Below are 20027 nucleotides of genomic sequence, written 5' to 3'. Positions count from 1 at the left end.
TAAATTAGAAAATAAAAGAATAAAGGTAGATACATAATCAGTAATTGATGTAGTGACATAATGCCACACTCCTGTACAGTAGGTGGCGGTATGGACAATTAACATTGGTTTGCGAACCGCCCAGTAAATTCAAGGAAGAATAATGTTACCACGTCATCAAAGCAAGCCACACTCGCATGGATGGACACCGCTGGATGAGTGTCTGACCTTCAATTACTGAATCGAGTAGGGTGATATTGTTTTATAGATAATAACAGCTAATAGTATTACATATTTTACTACGTACCGGCATTTGCGGGGTTTACTGTTGTAGTAAGTACTAAAAAGTTGTTACAATGGCTAACACAACATAGCTAATTACCGGCTAGCTACTATCTAAACTATCTAGCCTAGTACCAAAGAATATGGAATACCAAAGTCACGAAATGCCTTATGCATTCAATCAGATTTGCTAGTACTGTAGCCGGATACTAGCTGGTAAATAATGTCTTATTAAATAGCTAACTTACTGTTCTATTTATTTTTGTGTTAGTCAGTAACGTAGCACTAGTTAATATGGATACTATTTGATGTAGGCTACGTATCAGACAAGACTAGACATTCTTCGACTAGATATCATGAATAACTTGTTATCTAACAGCTAACAACATTGTGTTTTGTCTAGTCTTCCACTGTCTTGCTACACCTCAGGATGTCGGTGAAGCAGGCATCGGTCCATGCCAAATGGATCATTGGCAGAGTTATTGGGACCAAGATGCATAAGACGGCCAAAGTTCGAGTGACCAGAATGGTGCTGGATCCGTACCTTCTCAAGGTAAACAGACAGCGACAGCAGAGCAGTATATCAGTGAATTTTGTTGAAACAGGTGAAATCATTATTCAGAGACACAGTTTTCAGCAGACCTCCCAGGCCGTGTTCTTGAATAAGTGCTGAGATAATAATAGAAGGCAGAGTGTATTCTTACAGCGCCCGATCTACAACCTCACAATGACGAAGGCCGTAAGAATAGACACGCCTGTTATTCTTACGGCACTGCATTTGCGAAATTTTGATTTCAAAACCTAACTAATCCTAACCCAAATATAAGGTATGTATGTTTAAAATATTTTAATTTGGTACTTCCAGCTGTTGTAAGAATAGTCACTATCATAATAGAAAAACAAGAAGATGATGGATTGTCTGCACATGAGCCTTTTAAACCATGCAGTGTTTGCTGGATTGGATTGGCACCAGTCTACATCATTTCTACTTCTTTTTGTGTCTGTGCTATATCAGGTATTGTAAGTGAATTTGCCAATTTTTCTAATTTTCCAACCTGCCCTCTTGTTGACTAAATCCTCCCATGGCACTTCAACATCTATCACTGTTCTTTTGCCTCACCCCTCCTTTCTCTCTAGTACTACAACAAAAGGAAGACCTACTTTGCTCATGACGCCCTACAGCAGTGCACTGTGGGAGACATAGTACTTCTGAAGGCCCTGCCTGAGAGTAGGTCCAGGCATGTGAAGCATGAACTGGCTGAGATCGTACACAAAGTCGGGAAGGTGGTGGACCCCCTGACGGGGAAGAGGGTGGCAGGGAGCGAGTTCCTGGAGCCCCTTACCGACCCGACCCAGAGCCTGGAGCAGGAGACGACGCTAACAGAGAGACTACAGGAGCTGAACATCTCCACTGCTTCTCCGGACCAGTCCTCTGCCTCTACCTCCACCACTACCTCCTCTGCAGCACCAGCTCTCTGATCTTGGACTAATGATTTTTTTGTTGTTGTTGTTGTTGCTTGTATATAATGTTGTTTATACCATGCTTCTCTTTAATAAATGTCTCTAAATGAAGTCAGTATGCTGAGATATGTCAATTCTATCATAGATTTGACCAGAAACTGATGTCCTGTCTCATATTGAAAAACATCTGAAAGTAGAGTCAATCAAATGACAGTACAAGATAATTCACACAATACCAGGAAAAACACTGAATGAGCACTGCATCGTCTGTAGAATACATGATTGATCTAATGTTTCATAACATGCATTTTCATACAGATAGCTAGTGTTCTACATACAAACATACAAGGTAGCAGGTGCTGTGGCATACATTGATGCAACAACACCTGCTACCTGATAGTGGTGATAGGTTTGTAGACAAGCAGGCTACAGAAAGCTTTGGTTTTACTGCCACCTGGTGGAGAGAGAAAGTACTGCGTTCTCCTCCACCAGTAGTACTTGGACAGTGCTGGTGATGCGCAGTCAGGGGGAACATGGCGACCCAAGTCCTTCACAGTCTGGGCAATGGCCTGAAACAGACTAGAAACGGGGTCCGGGCACACGGACACATCTCAGTTATTGTCAGGTTAGACTATACGATTGATTGCCGACATAATCATTATAGTAAATGTTATTTTATGTGCTTATCTTGGCGACGCTTGTTGTTGTTAGTGCTAGCTAGCTGTTCCATGCTAGCAAAATTAAGCTTAAGCCGATAGCAACAAACTAGCACAAGCTAGCTAGTTAGACCTTGACTTGCTAATATACGCCACTAACGCCAATGCACATTTAGAAATACTTTGAATAGTTTAGCTCAGTTTGATGTGGTTCTCTTTGCAAATAAGCGAACTGTATAACTTGGAACTACTTCGTAAAAGAGGCGTGACACTGACGATTGCTAACTAGCTAAGCTAACTTAGTCAACTCATGAGTAGTGTAATTTAGCTAGCTAGTGCTAAATGAGCTGACCTGGACACTGCTTTGATGCGGAGAGCATGGAATATCTAATCGGATGCACCCTCAAGGTCACAACCATGTGTACACACCCACTGTTGTGTATCTTGCGTAGTGTTGCAAGTGTAATATAACGTCAGCCCTATCTATGTTCACTACAAACGTTGCTTAGTTGGAAGCTGTACAATTTTGCTATGCTGCAACTAGAGCTTAGCTGGCAATCTGTCAAAATCCCCACAATAGCTGCCAGTTATATCCTTGCAGCAGTATGACGGCATCTATGAGACCTGTCAGATTATAAACCTATGCTCATACCAATTCCTGGCTACATTGACAGCACCAAAATTGTGATATGAACAATCAAATGTAACACTGTCTGCACAATTTTGCTAGACAGGGACTTATCCTTTGGCACGGAACGGAAATGTTTTTGTTTTTTTTAACCATCTTTTAATCATCTGAAATTAACCTACTTTTTAAGCCTGTCACAGTGTTTAATTAAGCGGCATAAATTACTTTTCCTTACTCTGTCTCACTTGCTTCTTTTTGGCTGCCTCTGACGTCCAGGAGTCTCTCAGCCTCCACCAATAGAAACCGTGAGGACAGCTGGTTCAAATCCTTGTTTGTCCGGAAGGTCGACCCCAGAAAAAATGCCCACTCTCACCTGCTGGCTAAGAAGGAGGACAGCAACCTTTATAAGATACAATGTATGTATGTATGTATGTATGTATGTATGTGTGTGTGTATGTAATGTGTGTGCGTGCATGCATATGTATGTATGTGTATGTATGTATGTAGTTGTATCACACCGTACATACTCACTCTCTACATTTAGGTTCTGGCGTCTGAGGCACAAGATCACAACAATGCTTGGATTGTGTTTTTTGTTGTTGACAGGATTAAGATTAGATCTACATGTCAGACATTATTTCCAGCCCTCAGCCAGAAAATCTGTTACACACTGTATTGCCTAAAAAGTGTATCTCTCTTGCAGTTCATAATGTCAAGCCTGAATGCCTTGATGCTTACAATAAACTTTGGTAAGATGCCCCCTACCCACCATCATCTTCTGTAACCAGAAAGCCCTGCTTTGGGAGAGAAGTCCATAGTGAATGCTCTTTGCTGTGTTTCTGCCTGTGTTTGTCTGTGTCTTTAGTGAGGATGTCTTACCTTCTATCAACGCTGACTCTCATTACCCCTGTGAGCTGGTGGGAACCTGGAACACGTGGTACGGAGATCAAGACCAGGCAGGTAAGGGGACACACACCACACACACACACACACAAACAAACAAACAATTCCCTTTTGGCATGTAGGACCAGCAGTATCCTCACACAGAAGCACTAGAAGTGATCTTGGTTTAATTCTCATCCTCTCTCTCTCTCTCTCTCTATTTCTCTCCCTCACCCCCCCACCCCTCTTGGCCAGTTCACCTCTGGAGATATCGGGGTGGATACCCTGCCCTGACGGAGGTTATGAACAAACTCAGGCAGAATAAGGTAGGCTGTTATGTGAAGTTATTAGCAATTTAGCAGCAGATACATTTAAAATACATTTGTTGATTTCTATGGAATTTGCTGAATTTACTCAGGCTCTGAATATAGCAGTCTAGGATTTACATTATTCAGAGTTTGAGGGACACGATCAGTACAGTGTTACTATTGTCACAAATTTCACAAGTGACACAAATTTCAGCTGAAGTTACTCAGGCTTTGTGAGGATTAAGGATGCGTGTCAACGACTGTATTTTATAGCTGGTGCTTTTTTCTTGTTGTTTACAATGGTTAATGAGCTCTAGAGCGCTCTAGAGACGAGAGCTGTGTTCCAAGTGCTTTTTAGCGCTACAGTGCCATTGGCTCTAAGCTTTTTTATTCCCCCAGTTGAATAAAGTTTTGGCTAAAGCGCAGGCTATAAAAGGCTGTTCTGATGATGAGGATGGTCGGTTTTTGGCAAGATTGCATAGACAGCGAACATTATTAACACTACCTAACATTAGCTAGCTGTCTTAACTTGGCTAGTTAATACTTCAGTCTGCAAAAACACAACACTCTGTGCTGCCGTAGCTGTAAAACATTGGTAGCCTAGTAGCCAAGCTCCAAGCAGCTGTTAGCTTGGCGCTGTTCAGATACATGCAGTTGTTGGTGGACACACAGCCTAACTGTCTTCCTGTAGGAGTTCATGGAGTACAGGAACGAGCGAGGGAAGATGCTCCTGTCCCGGCGCAACCAGCTGCTGCTGGAGTTCAGCTTCTGGAACGAGCCTGTGCCCCGTCCCGGACCCAACATCTATGAGCTCCGGTCCTACCAGCTCAGGGTGAGTTTCAGCTCTGGCCGGTGTCTGTCAGTCGTCCACCTCTCTGTTTCTTTCATTCAGTCTCTCTCTCATGTCCTCTGTGTGACTGTCTGTACTGTATGACTATAGAGTCACAATCAGAATTCGTTTTATTGCCATTGTGGTTTTTCAACATACTAGGGTTTTCGGGCATGGTGCATAACATGGAGACAACATTGGACAGGGTGCATGGACGTGACGGGACAGACTCAAATATTACGTTGAATCTCTGCGCTGTGCATGCTGCATAAGAGTCTTTGCTGCCCCAGCCTCCCAGTTTTCTGAGGGCGGGTCGAGGGGTCAAAATTGGAAGAGTGACAGGTCGTAGCAGCAAATGAGAGAGTGGTTTGAACCAGGCCAGGTCCAGCCTGGTTTATGTGCGTTGCTGGCTTGTTTCTGTTCAGGACTGGTAGGAAGGAAGCTAGTCATGCCACTGAAATAGCTGTGAATTGAAATGACATTAAATAATGTCTGATAAATTAAGATAGGTCTTGTCGCCTGGACACATCAGTTCCAATACTTTCAGTGCTAATCCAGCACAATAAGAGCGGGATAGCCAGTTGGCTCATGAGCTCACAACAACTAGCAGCAGCTTCCATAACATTAATGGTAGCGGTCAGTGGCTAAAGCAGTTGCACTGATGATAACATAAAGTCATCCCCACCAGGTCTTGAACCACGGTCTCCCGGGTGGGAGTCCAATGCTCTCACCACTACTCTACTTGAGCAGTGGAGATCTACGGGTTGGTTTTGGTGTCCTTCTTCCAGTCCCTAGTGTGGGTTGGGGTCAGAATAAGGGTTGGGTTTGGGACAGGATCTGATCTATAAGGCAAGGCGTAGAGGTCTGAGTGAAAGGATGAACATGTGAAAGTTTGGGGTATAGTCCCATAAAATCATCCCCATCGGGTCTTGAACCCCGATCTCCAGGGTGGGAGTCCAGTACTCTCACCACTACTCTACTTGTGGAGATGAGTTGAGACTACCCAATAGTTAGCTTATTGACCTCAACTCTCCCTGCTCTTTTTCAGCCAGGAACCATGATTGAGTGGGGAAACTACTGGTAAGGCAGCCTTTTTCTTATACTGCTTATTTGAAGGTATTTTATGTTTCTGAGTTTTACTTTTAAAGGTGCAGTGTGTGATTTGGGTGGCATCTAGTGTTTAGGTTGCAGATTAAACTTGAAACTTTTTTATTTCTTTTAATGTCACAATGCCCCTTGTGCCATTTCTGCTTTGTAACCGGCAGTGTTACTCAGTTGATATCCTGATAAAATAATTACCACTGTATACCACTGTTGCCTTTACAGATTATAGTAGCGGAAATATGAGAGTGAACGGTACCCTTTGCCTGTACTACCTCTGCATGTCTCAAGCATGAGTGAACAAATATTATTGAATAAATAAAATACATTTGACCAATATGGATTATTTACAAGAATGTGCCTGCTGTGATTTGACAATTCAAACCAGAATGCCGGAAATGATATGACGTCTGTAAGATGAATCCATGGGGTGTGGAGAATGTAATCACAGATAATACAGGGAGGGTCAATTGACAAATGTTGATCTGAGTTCATGACTCCTGAAATGTTTTATGTGGGAAAGCCAAACGAATGAAGGAATTTGTTCATTTAAAAACACGTCAACTCATATTGTGTTTTGTGTGCAATTTTCCTTATTAAAATTAGCATTCACATCCCTGAAAAATTGATGGCAACCGTTGTGTTAACTGGTCACCGGCACTGCTGGCCTGGTCATGTGACCCCAGTATTCTGTGTTCTACAGGGCCCGCGCCATAGAGTTCCGCCAGCAGAACCATGAGGCCGTGGGAGGGTTCTTCTCTCAGATCGGGAGCCTCTACATGGTGCACCACCTCTGGGGTAGGAGGAGAACACAATAGTTTAACCATTACCAAAATACAGTCTTCACCATTTGCTAAATGGTAAATGGACTGCACTTATATAGCACTTTTATCCAAAGCACAATGGCCTCTAATTCACCCATTCACACATACATTCACACACCAATGGCGGCAGCTGCCATGCAAGGTGCTAGCGTGCTCATTGGAAGCAATTTGGGGTTCAGTGTCACTTGCCCAAGGACACTTCGACATGTGGACATGAGGAGCCAGGATTCAAACCGCCGACCCTACGACCGTCGAATGACCCGCTCTACCTCCAGAGCCACAGCTGCCCCAGTTCCACAACTGTTGTTCAACATGGCGGCTGAACCGATGCACTGCCAGATAAAACACCTTCAGCTGTGTTTCTTTCTGCTCCGTTTCAGCCTATAAAGATCTCCAGTCAAGAGAAGATACCAGAAACGCAGCCTGGCAGCATGAGGGCTGGGACGAGGTCGTTTACTACACAGGTAAGATCGGTCTCTTATTCTGGCTCTGTTGCTCTCTCTTGATCTCGTATTTTTGTCCTCTGTGATGTGAATGGTACTGGAAGATATAGAAGTGTTGTTATTTGTACCTGTGCTTTAGTTCCTCTTATCCAGCACATGGAGTCAAGAATAATGATCCCCATGAAGACTTCTCTTCTGAAGTAGCCCCTGCAAACGCCCGTAGGAAACCCCAACAGCCACAGCTACTGTACTACTGCGCTGATCTGTCGAGAGCCTAAACAGTCATTAGAGCGAGCACTGCCAGGGATGTCTGTGTGACGTCAACTTGCTTGCCACTTTGTCTGTTTATGTTCTGTGTTTTTTTCTTCTGTGTGGACCTAAAATCTTATTTTTAATCAAACAGTCAGAAATACTGTCACCATTACTACTGTATAAGTGATTTAATACTGATCCACAACAAGATGTGTTTTGTTTAGATAAACGTCTGATTCTCCCTTTCCTCCTCTTTCTGCTGTATACCATACATCACCCTGTTGGATGGTCAGTTTTACCGGTGGTAATAAGTGAGCTTTGTCAGGAATTGAGCTGGATTTATGTTTGAATTGTGATTGAAGTAATTTATTTTTATACCCAGTGGTCACCTTCAATCCTGGTGCTCCACAGGTAGCTGCAGTTTGGCTGCCCCTTGGTCTTAAGTCAAGTCTGACACTAACAGACCTCCATTCCTGATAACGTATCACTTTCCTTCCACATACATTTTACCTATCCAATTGCGATGCGGATTGGGGCCATAACTTCATTCCTTCGCCTGCACAGTCTTATTTTGGAGTGAGGTCATCAAACTAAACTAATAATACCTTCAAGACTACACTGTTGCAACCTCAAAGTCCAACCCAAGGTTTATGAATTAAGAACCAACCAATTGATTGTAGGAGGTACTCAGTCGCTTTTGAAGGAACATTTGTATACAGTATTTTGTTGTTTTCCCCTGTGAGCTTTCTGTTGTCCAGCCTGCCTATTTACTGTTTCACTGACCACAGTTTAAGGGTGCAGATGCAGTCATGCAACTGATAGTTAACAACATGATTGTCAACAAATGTGTTTGTTTCTTTCTTTGCTATGCAACGTAATCAATACAGCACCGAAAAAAGCCCCAGGTGATTGGCTGGTTTGGCTTTAATGTTGAGACCCTCATCCCTATATCAACCAATCAGGTTATTCCTCTTCATGCCAACCAACACATCAACCGGTCTGGTCAATCGTGGTGAGCTCTGACCAAGATCGAGACTGAGATTTGTAGAGAGCTCTAACATAGAAGGCCCTGACCAAGACAAGATAGAGATCTTATCATTAATAATACTGTAGTAAATGAAAAGTGGGAGTTCTGTGATTCTCCTATGTTGTTACAGGGGACAGGATAGGAATGATTTCTCACTGCAGTGCTAGATAAGTTGTACATATTGAATAAAAACTTATGATGAAATTAAAAACCCTGCTGTTACTTTTTTCTTTTGTAATGTTGAAAGGAATATAGATTACAAAATGACCTTTTCAAATATGTCAGAAATGGATTTGCTTCACAGCTATGCATCACTATGCTGTGGACTATTTTTCACTACAAACCTACTTGTATTATATGGCACTATAATGGAATTTATTCCATATTAGAGACTGATATGTATTTATTCGGTCCACTATTGGAGATTACATGAAAATGCACTATTTATTTATCGCAGACTGCATGAAGATGGTCTCAACAGGCATATATCATGTCTTTATTCATAAAGATTAACTTTTCATAGCTGTGTGTAGAAATGTTTTCATCTGACTGGTAAAGTCAAAGTCAAGTTTATATAGCACATCATGCATGCAATTATAACACAGTACTTTAAAGAATGGAAAGAAAAGATAATGTAAAAACAATATAAAAAAATAAATACATTTTAAAATCAATTCTAAAACTGACAGGTAACCAGTGCAGTGATTTTAAGACTGGTTTGATGTGAGCCCTCCTCCAGACATGATCCAATTACCATCTAGACGTTCTAGTAAGAATGCCTTAGTAGTACTGTAAATAATTGTTGATGTTCAGATTCAAAGGATATTGCTTTATGATTGACAAAGAGCTTAACCAATCACGCTTGTGTACAAAATGTGCTACGATGACAGCTGTCCAATCGGGACGCCGTGTCGAAGAGCACATGGTTCTCTTTCTGCCTGCCCTGACCCAATATCTCTCGGCCGGCGCTAAGCTTTCCTTTTGCTGGGTGTGTTGAGTCACCATGGCTGCTGTAAAAGCTCTTAACCCGAAAGCGGAGGTGGCTCGGGCCCAGGCCGCCTTAGCCGTGAATATCAGCGCTGCCCGGGGACTTCAGGATGTCCTGAAGAGTAATCTGGGACCAAAGGGAACCATGAAAATGTGAGTCCCACCTCCGCGGAACACCGCGAGGAAGCAGCCGGAGCCCTTTGTTGAGCACGCCTGTCTGATGCTAACATTAGCTGCTAGTGATAGCTTAGCTGTAGCTACATGTTGTCAGTAGTATAGATTATATTGCTAGATCAGGAGCTATGGGGTGTTTTATTCCTATGTAGCGAGACGATTGTCCCATGTCGCAGTTTGCTAGTAATATAACCGATTTCAAGACAAAAGTCATATTAATTAGCTTCCTAGCTAATAGGCTAACTAGCAAGTCAGCGAGCCGACTCCCTTTCCCCACATGGTTAACGGTACCGTCATCGTCATGCTCATGCACGATTCGTTGCATCTGTAGCCTGTTGATAGACTAGGCTCAACAATACATTTAGGAAGTTGGAGATTAACAATTTAAATATTAGACTTAAGTAAAGTACCCATATCCATTTGTGTACAAATGTTTGGTTAGGTGACATGTTGGATAACTTAATGGACTCGCTTTCCCCTGTCCCGAACCGCAGGCTTGTTTCTGGTGCCGGGGAAATCAAGCTGACCAAAGATGGAAATGTCCTGTTGCACGAAATGGTAAGAAATGGAACTGGATAGTTTGCTTTTGTTGCAGCTTGTAAACTTACCATTTATTTGTTGTTAAGCTAATTTATTGTCCCCCACCCGATCTTTTCACAATTCATTTTACCATTGCCAAGTAGCCTACATTTTGCTTTGTACATAAAAAAAGCTATGCTTAAAGGTATAATATGTAATATGTGGATTATTTCCCCCATCTAGTGTCTAAAGATATTAACTGCAACAACACAACGTATTGGTTGTCAAAATGCCAGAGAATGCACTGTTTCAGTCATACTGTGATAAGATCTTCACTCCGAGAGAAACAACGTTACACTAATCAGTAATCACAATCAAGTATTTCAGAGTGCCATGTAATAAGTTACGTTAGATGCTGTAGTGTGGAGATAACGTTAGGTCTGGCTATGCAGATTCCAAGAAAGATAACGATAGCTAGTTAGCTAGCTTACCAGTCTAGTAGAAAAGTAGCCATGTCACCATGCAACTTTATCCCATGAAACTCCATAAACTCCGTCCAACGAGCAAAGGCTGGCCCGATATCTATCCGACTTTTGCTCCTACTTCGGTCACTGAGCTTTTGAGATTCGTATCGCACGGTTCGCTGGGGCTCAGGCGGAGAAGCAGGACGACGAAACTCGGCCATTTTACCAAACGTTTAGCTGAAAAGAGTGAGCGGAAGTGGACGGAAAAGCTGCCATTTTATAGTCGCACACATTAACCAACATCTATAATGCTGCTAATTCATGGAAGTATAATGTTAGCTGGCTACTGCTAATCTCACAGTGGTGAAGCTAGAATAGTACCAGGCAACCCAGCGCGCAGTACCAACGCTGTAATACTATTGGCTGGTATGATATCAACAGTGTCATTGTCGGGCCTTCAAAATTTCATAATTTCAGACAAAATATATTTTTTTATGTAAAAGCAATTCTTTTATTCTGCAGCCTTCGCAAAGCCCTATGGATGTATTATTTTTGAAAAAATGTTTATTTTAATCCAAATATTACATATTATACCTTTAATGTCTCAGTAAAAGTATATTCTATTCTACTCAGGAGCATGTCTACTTTCTAAATCCACAGAGTTCATAACTGTTTAGTAGCTCTTTTGGTGCTTGTTCTATATGTCAGGGATAGCTTAGTCATATTCACAACAGACAAGAAGAGCAGATTTAGGTAGTTTGATCATGTTGCGTAGATCAGAGATGGAGTATGGCTAGGTCATATATTTTCCAACCATGACATAATTAGTCATGCCGTTGGATTTTGAGTCTGTGGGGTGTAGTCAGGCAGAGCAGACGTAAGGATCCGGGAATCTCTGAATAGCTGGGTCCCTGAAAGACAGAACGAATGCCGCTCAGGGCGAATTGTTACAATGGTCAGGAGTTACATTAACTCTTTGACTGCAAGTAAGTTCTCCGAGGACCCTCATAGCTGCTCCCAATACATGCACTATTGAGGTTTCTCCTCCCCACCTCAGCACTGAACTGATCTCCTTATTTAACACCACCTGCTCTGATAGAAGAGATGGATTCTGTTGCCCCCCTTAAAGGACTATGCTCGTTTTTGACAACCTGGACCTTATTTACGACATATTATAAGAAGTTTGACTCACCCAGATCACTTTTGTGTTGTTCGGAGGCATGTAGAAGAAATATAAAATCCAGCGCGAGCCAGTATATCCATGTAATGGCGGCGCACGGGGCATAGGGAATGCAGTTTCTCAAAATCCATTTTCGGCCGCTAAACGGTTGTTTTCATCAATCACATAGCATGAATCGACAGTTGATATTCCTCTACGCCAGCCATTGTTGTTTTGGTGCCATATAAGGGGTCTTGATCCTCTGTAACATGCTCTTTATAAGCCGCTCCCCCACTTGCTCCAGCAAGTCTGCGCGCTGGCCTGTGCGCATGCGTGCTGGAGCAAGTGGGGGAGCGGCTTATAAAGAGCATGTTACAGAGGATCAAGACCCCTTATATGGCACCAAAACAACAATGGCTGGCGTAGAGGAATATCAACTGTCGATTCATGCTATGTGATTGATGAAAACAACCGTTTAGCGGCCGAAAATGGATTTTGAGAAACTGCATTCCCTATGCCCCGTGCGCCGCCATTACATGGATATACTGGCTCGCGCTGGATTTTATATTTCTTCTACATGCCTCCGAACAACACAAAAGTGATCTGGGTGAGTCAAACTTCTTATAATATGTCGTAAATAAGGTCCAGGTTGTCAAAAACGAGCATAGTCCTTTAAATTGAAAAAACCTAAACCTAAAGGTTGGCCTTTGCTAAATTACACCACCAGAGCCGTAACGAGGGAGTGCAGTAAGTATAATAAGTTTCAATTTTCCTTTGAGATTTTGAGGGACAATCTTCTTGAATATCAGGAGGCAGTGAAGGTTGTGAGAGCAGAATACTTTTCTGACCTAAGGTACTTTCTAACAACTCTCATAAACCCAAGAGGTCCTGTTCAGTACCATTCATTCTCCCCCAGTACCAGCCTAGATGTGTCCCCCAACTAAGTGTGAATACTTTTTTGATAACGCTAATGATGCCCTGTAAACTGTACGTCATTGCCATGGTTACAGCTGGGTTCCAACAACTGGGTTTACTACCAATGGAAACACCAGAAGAACTCCTGGTACTTGAGTTCCAGTCTTGAGTTCCCGGGCCATTTGTTCCCAGTTGAAAAGGCTCTATTGTTGTTCTCTCTCCCCCTCATTCCTTCAGCAAATTCAGCACCCGACAGCGTCGCTTATCGCCAAGGTTGCCACAGCGCAGGATGACATCACGGGAGATGGGACCACCTCCAATGTCCTCATCATTGGTGAACTCCTCAAACAGGCTGATCGCTATGTGTCAGAGGTGAGAGGTGAACCAGGGCACCCCTTAAAATACCAATTCCCCAATCATGCCTCTTCGAGAAACACAATTATTGAGCTCTTTGAAATAAACTGTACCTTAGTCGTTCTCTGAACACAGGGTGCAGGGACGAGTCAGGACAGTGCAAAGACAGGACAGTGCATGACTGACATATCTGTTGTCTTCAAAGGGCCTCCATCCCAGAATTATCGCAGAGGGCTTCGAGGCGGCAAAGGAGAAAGCCTTGGAGGTCCTGGAGGAGGTGAAGGTGACGCAGGAGATGGACAGAGAAACGCTTGTCAATGTAGCGCGCACCTCCCTCAGAACCAAGGTCCACGCAGAGCTGGCTGACCTCCTCACCGAGGTGAGGGCCAGGGGTGAAGGCTCAACAGCCGAAGAGCGCGGCCTCTTAGTTTAAAGATAATGGCTGCTGTGTCTGATAATCCCTGTATGGTGTATTTTGTGGGTTGGGGAATCACAGGGTGGAATAAAGAATACAGAAAATAATTAGTATAGTATTACCGGTCTAGTGCTTGAGGAAGCATTTATACGGCATGTTTCGTCTACAAGATTAGTTTTGCTTTAAAGTCCAGTATCTCAAGATGCATCGGACCAATACCGATATATTAATAAATCAATAACATCGGCCGATACAGATATGATTGCTGATATATTATGCATCCCTAGTTATCTCCAATGGTTCGGGTTTTGTTGAATGGTTATTCTCAGGAGGTAGAAGTTTCCAGGTGGTAGTAGATGATTGTGATTGGTTGTTTCCAGGCGGTAGTAGATGATTGTGATTGGTTGTTCCCAGGCGGTTGTAGATGCTGTGATGACCATTGCCAGACCCAATGAGCCCATTGACTTGTTCATGGTGGAGATCATGGAAATGAAACACAAGACGGACAGCGACACACAGTGAGTCTCCCTCCCTAAGTACCTAAACATTTTAAACTGTCCATCTTCTGAGAGAAAGTAGTAGGAGAAAGCAAATGTTTTTTTTTTTGTTTGTTTGTTTGTTTGTTTGTTTTTTTTTTTTTTTGTTTTTTTTTGTTTTTTTTTTTTTTAAAAGACTAACTAGCATTTACAAAAAGATGTGAACACCCATCGGTGATGTCTGCTGTTGCAAAATTCCAGGAATGGAATGGAAATTAACAGGAATAAAAAGGAAATTTATGGGAATTAATGGGAATGCATTTTGTTTTTTAATTTATTCCTGTTAATTCCCATGGGAAGTTTGTGAATATTCCCAGAATTTTGCAACCCTACTCATAGGTGATGTCAACAAATGAAGTATCCTCCTCAGTAGCAGTACCTGATGATCCGTCTCCTCTTCTGTCCAGACTGATCAGGGGCCTGGTGCTGGACCACGGGGCCAGACACCCGGACATGAAGAAGCGCGTGGAGGATGCCTACGTGCTCACCTGCAACGTGTCCTTGGAGTACGAGAAGACGGAGGTGAACTCTGGCTTCTTCTACAAGAGCGCAGACGAACGAGAGAAGCTGGTGTCTGCCGAGAGGAAGTTCATCGAGGAGCGCGTGCAGAAGATCATCGCATTGAAGAATGCCGTGTGTCCTGACGGGGAGAAGAGTTTTGTCGTAATCAACCAGAAGGTAGGGAGAGGATTGTTGAGTCTTCTAAAGGGAGTCAAAGATGATCCATAAAATGAGATGAACTTGAATAATCCTGGGAGGGGCGGGGATTTGGGCTACAGCAGTGAGCGTGTACAGAATAGGTCAGAGCAAAGAGTACAAAATACATACAATCTGTATAAATCCTATATGTATAAAAATGTACAAATATCTATAATATATATATATATATATATATATACTGCTCAAAAGACTTAAGGGAACACTTAGTTATCACAGTAAAACATGTTATCACATAACTTGTTTTATCACAAAAACAAGTTAAACTTCTGGAATATCGATCTTTCATTTGCACCAAAGCAGGTGAAATTGATTCACCATCGTTAATGCTTCCTAACTGGAAGTTTAATTGACGTTGGTCAATTGGTGTTATACGGTGAGGATTGTAAAATGTAGTAAAGTGACATGTGACATGGGAGGGGGCACTCAGGCTCTGTTGTAGAGTGTGATCGCTGCTGGCACAAAGGAACGCCTGAACAGCTCTGTTTTGCACCTGGGAGGGATCCAGATTGTGATCTCGCAGTACAGTTATAATCACTTGATTGTATTTTTCCCCCCTGGTGTTATGTATCTGTGCTACAGAGAAGTCTGGTCTGAGCCGTCTTCTCTCCTAGTCAACGGACCAGCACAACTTGCTGTATCTACATGTCACTATTTTAGAATCTTATATGGGTGTATGTTTGACCCTGACTGAGTGTGAATTGCACATGTCCGGAATGCATTTAGTGTTATTTTGTTTTCTCTCCCTATGTCCTCTACTGTTCCCAGGTTTCATGGCTGTTTTGTTTGTGTCTGGTAGGGCATTGACCCATACTCCCTGGATGCTCTGGCCAAGGAGGGCATCGTAGCTCTGCGTAGAGCGAAGAGGAGGAACATGGAGAGGTAAAGACTGAAGTCTGCCATCACAACTACAGCACTTCTGCCAGACTTGGTTACTTATTACAGAATGTCTTATGACAGTGCTGCTCCATTACCCTCTCTGACTGTAAGGCTACGTTTACACTAATAGGTTTTCATTTTTATAACATCTCAGTCCACATAAGCATTTCAGAAATAAATCTCTTTCCATAAAAGAAAGATATGCCTGAAAGCGCATATCACACATCATTTCCGTACACAAGGCATGCGCATGCCGGTGTCAGGAGGAAGCAGATTGTTTACTCTGCGGATGGTTGCTTAGTTGCAGAAAATACTACGGAGGAAGAACCCTTGTCACTCCGACGCCCCTGCGGCCGATTGACCCGGTCACAGATCTGCTCTGTCCTGGTCCCGCAGTGGTGGAACAAACTCCCCACTCATGTCAGGAGAGCGTAGTCGCTGCCCATCTTTCGCCGCAGGCTAGAAACTCTCCTCTTCAAGAAGTACTACCCCCATCCTTCCTCTTACTACTTATTGTAGTTGTATTTATTTGTTTTTGCACTTTTACTTTACCACAGGTTAAAGGACTAGTTTGGTATTTAGTATTATAAGCGCTGTTATAAGTTTATTTACAATCATGTACAACGGTCCACTTAAACAGGTCTGCTGTCTGAGTCTTTTATGGCTAGTGTGTTTGTGTTTGGGTTGGCATGGAGAATTCTGTGTTACTTTGTCCGTAGTAAATGCAGCCAGACACCATGCAAAATCAACTCTCACTCTCTGTATATCCAGCAGGAGACCGATCGTCTCTCACTGCTTCTATGAGAATGAGCACAATCTTATATTATTGCATTAAGGCTTGTTATCAGGAGGACCATATACCGTCGCCCTTCATGTCTGGTACCTTTATTATTGTTTCCCCATCCACACCCAGCATGTATTAGACTCTCTCTTGGGTGATAGGTGGCCCAGTGGTTAGAGCATCTGACTAGTGACCGAAAGGTTGCTGGTACAAGACCTGGCTGGACTGGGCCACTTCACAATCGCTGGCCATCATTGGATAAAAGCGTCTGCTCAAATAGGAAATTCACCCGAATGGAGGAAATTAAGTGTTTGACGCTCAAAACATTTAACATTGGTAGTCAAGTGTATTACTATTCATCAGTACTCGTGTGTAGCTCCTTTCTAAACAAGCGACTAAGAGCTTAACCAGTGCTAAAATAAAAGTGCAAGAACAGCTAAATACAAATAGAAAAGGTGCTAAGAGGAAGAGGTGAGTTTTCAGCCTGCGGCGAAAGATGGGGCAGCGACATCTGCACGTCCTTGGGTCCTGAGACATACACTTACCGCACATCAACTTCGATAATCGGGTCACAAGTGTGTACGCAGACTTCCTGCCTTTATTATGGAGATGTTCTTGACCTTGTGTTTCCTTCTCTAGACTGACTCTGGCCTGTGGAGGCATCGCTATGAACTCTGTGGATGACCTGACTCCGGACTGCCTAGGCCACGCAGGGCTGGTGTATGAACACACACTGGTGAGTGAATCTATGACTTTTAATGGGGCACACCAAGGTTTACAACATTGAGCTTATTTGGGCCCTTACTGGGAGTGTAGCAGAAAGGTGCAACATTCTGGACTGTATTCCAGAAACTTTGGAGAAACCACGTTAGCATTAGCCATCTTGCTAGTGTAAAAAAAAATGGGTTCTGAGTATTGCATTGAAATTTCTTAAAGCAAAATGTTGAAAAGCTTGACCTCGTCTTCAGATCAACTTGATCCCAGTACTTGGAGAACAGAGCTGGCTGGCGTTTTTCCTGGCCTGTCTTCTAGGATTAGTGTTAGGGGTAGCTGGCCTGCCTTCTAGGATTAGGGTTAGGGGTAGCTGGCCTGCCTTGTAGCAGTGCTATTGGCAGGCGCTCCTCCTCACTCGCATCTCTTCACAGGGAGAGGAGAAGTTCACATTCATAGAGAAGTGTGGGAACCCCCGCTCAGTGACCCTGCTGGTGAAGGGGCCCAACAAACACACGCTGACGCAGATCAAAGATGCCGTGAGGGACGGCCTGAGAGCGGTCAAGAACGCCATTGAGGACGGTGAGAGGGGTTCTGCGTCTGTGTCGGGTGTTCCGTGGGTGGGGGTGAGCTATTGATCAGGTTTGGTGCAGCGCTGACCTCCCTCTCTCCTCCGTCTGCAGGAAGTGTGGTGTCGGGAGCAGGGGCGTTTGAGGTGGCCGTGGCCGACGCCCTAGTCAAACACAAGCCCAAGGTGAAGGGGAGGGCCCAGCTGGGAGTGCAGGCCTTCGCAGACGCTCTCCTCATCATCCCCAAGGTAAGGATTCCTCTGCATCTGCCTCACAGTCGCACCATCTAAACATCTTTGTTACTAGAGCTAAAGTGATGTGTTTTTAAAAAGAAAACATATTTGTGTAAATGCAGTCTAAGAGCCCTCTTTTGTGCTAGGGAAGCTGTCTGAGCCTTTCATGACTGGTGTATTTGTGCTGTGTTCGGGTTGGCATGGAGAATTCTGTGTTACTTTGTCTGTAGTAAATGCAGTCAGACACCATGCAAAATTAACTCTCACTCTCTGTATATCCAGCAGAAGGACTGTCCCTCTCTGCTTCTATGAGAATGAGCACAATATTTTATTTTGTTGCATTAGGGCTTGTTATCAGAAGGACCATATACAGTAGCCCTTCATGTCTGTGATACCGTTATTGTTTCCCCATCCACACCCAGCCTGTATTAGACTGTCTTGGGTAGTAGGTGGACCAGTGGTTGGAGCGTCTGACTACCTTCGCAGTCACACCATCAAAACGTCTTTGTTACAAGGAGAAATAAGGCCTTGCTGGGTGTTCTGGGCCTTCACCTGTTCTCTCCTATAATTGATTGTCCCCCACCCGTGAACGCCGAAGGTGTGGGACTTTACATCGACCTGTGTCTGTGCCGATTTTACCGGCCCCTAGATCAACGAGAGAACTACCGATTTCATTCAATAACTGTGCACTCTTTCAGTCTTTTTACTCTGTGATCCTCTGCATCATGCACACAAACCAATGAGTTGAGATTTAATTTCCTCTTCTGTCACCCTCTCTTTCCCAGGTTCTGGCCCAGAACTCGGGCTACGACCCCCAGGAGACGCTGGTGAAGCTGCAGACCGAGTACAAAGAGTCCAGCCAGTTGGTAGGAGTCGACCTCAGCACAGGTCAGCAACACTACGCACCACCACACAGTACTGTGGTTCAGAAGGGTCTGCTGGAGCTGGGTACTTGGTGTTTTAAGCTCTCGCTGAGTGAGTCTGGTCTAACGTCATGATCTGGTCTTCTCAGGCGAGCCCATGGTGGCTGGAGAAGCAGGCGTATGGGACAACTACAGCGTCAAGAAACAGCTTCTGCATTCAAGGTGAGTCTGGAAATTTTCAGTGGACTGGTTTAAGTTGAAGTTATCATAATGGATTTTTTTCTTTCCAGTAATGCAATTAAACTGACAGCTCTTTCTCTCCTCGTCTCTCCTCAGCACGATTATTGCCAGTAACATCTTGTTGGTGGATGAGATTATGAGGGCTGGAATGTCATCTCTCAAAGGTTAAAGGTCAACTGAAGATCGTCTCAGAATGACCACGGTGATTAATCTTCTGCACCTGTAGGGATGATCGCGTGCTCCCATAATGCAATTCCCGGCAAGCACCGATGGACAGATGATGCGCTCGCTGTAACGCAGTGGCGACGTGGCAGAGAAACCATCATAACCCCTTTCATTTATTTGTATCATGTCTCATCTTCATTTATGAGATTTGTTTAAAGCACTGAACTGTACCACTCAGTTTTGTTTGTACCCATTAAAGGTTCTCTGCTCTTGTACAGTATACTTTTTTTTTTATTTCAAACATTTTAACAGAACACATGAAACACAACTTAGTCACCACACCTACAGTAACAGAACTCAAATCTTTTTTCTTGAGTCTGTACACATGCAGGGTTTGCTTTCCTGTGCTATTTTTTTTTATCCTATGCAACATAATATATTAACAATACATTTTGATAAAAATAAAGCTTGGCTTTTCTTTTACCTACTTGTATTTATGTATATAATGCCATATGTATCCTAAGAGTAGTCATATGTTATGATCCAAATCTTTATCAAAAAGTTTAATCTTGGATCCTGTAGATCTATAAAAATAATGGTCTATATTTATCAAAATGTACTACATATTTATGTTTTTATTTTTATTTGTACCAGAAATAATCCAATCTATGGGC

At 43.3% G+C, this 20027-nt stretch overlaps 3 protein-coding genes across 3 annotated transcripts; all 3 read left to right on the top strand.

Moving 5' to 3' along the window:
• The first annotated feature begins 165 nt into the window (after positions 1-165).
• Positions 166-1833, top strand: mrps17 (mitochondrial ribosomal protein S17). Its single transcript, XM_084449754.1, has 3 exons — positions 166-225; positions 665-814; positions 1399-1833. Exons 2-3 carry the CDS (start codon positions 692-694, stop codon positions 1738-1740), a joined length of 465 nt encoding a protein of 154 aa, XP_084305880.1. The 5' UTR covers positions 166-225; positions 665-691; the 3' UTR covers positions 1741-1833.
• A 422-nt stretch (positions 1834-2255) lies between these two features.
• LOC311318412 (protein NipSnap homolog 2-like) lies at positions 2256-8830 on the top strand (the record flags this gene model as incomplete). Its single annotated transcript, XM_084449745.1, has 10 exons — positions 2256-2347; positions 3283-3422; positions 3710-3755; positions 3872-3966; positions 4144-4214; positions 4888-5028; positions 6074-6105; positions 6830-6924; positions 7331-7414; positions 7533-8830. 10 exons carry the CDS (start codon positions 2256-2258, stop codon positions 7595-7597), a joined length of 861 nt encoding a protein of 286 aa, XP_084305871.1. The 3' UTR covers positions 7598-8830.
• Positions 8831-9646: 816 nt separating this feature from the next.
• LOC311318403 (T-complex protein 1 subunit zeta-like) lies at positions 9647-19628 on the top strand. Its single transcript, XM_084449733.1, has 13 exons — positions 9647-9812; positions 10328-10391; positions 13128-13262; positions 13450-13623; positions 14074-14177; positions 14603-14873; positions 15712-15794; positions 17212-17308; positions 17718-17865; positions 17967-18100; positions 18871-18973; positions 19098-19170; positions 19285-19628. Exons 1-13 carry the CDS (start codon positions 9676-9678, stop codon positions 19355-19357), a joined length of 1596 nt encoding a protein of 531 aa, XP_084305859.1. The 5' UTR covers positions 9647-9675; the 3' UTR covers positions 19358-19628.
• Positions 19629-20027: the final 399 nt, after the last annotated feature.

The sequence above is a fragment of the Borostomias antarcticus genome, assembly GCF_949987555.1.
Source record: "Borostomias antarcticus genome assembly, chromosome: 15".
NCBI classification, from domain to species: domain Eukaryota; kingdom Metazoa; phylum Chordata; class Actinopteri; order Stomiiformes; family Stomiidae; genus Borostomias; species Borostomias antarcticus.
Note: the sequence above shows the minus strand (reverse complement) of the source record. Positions and strands in the feature narration are given on the sequence as shown.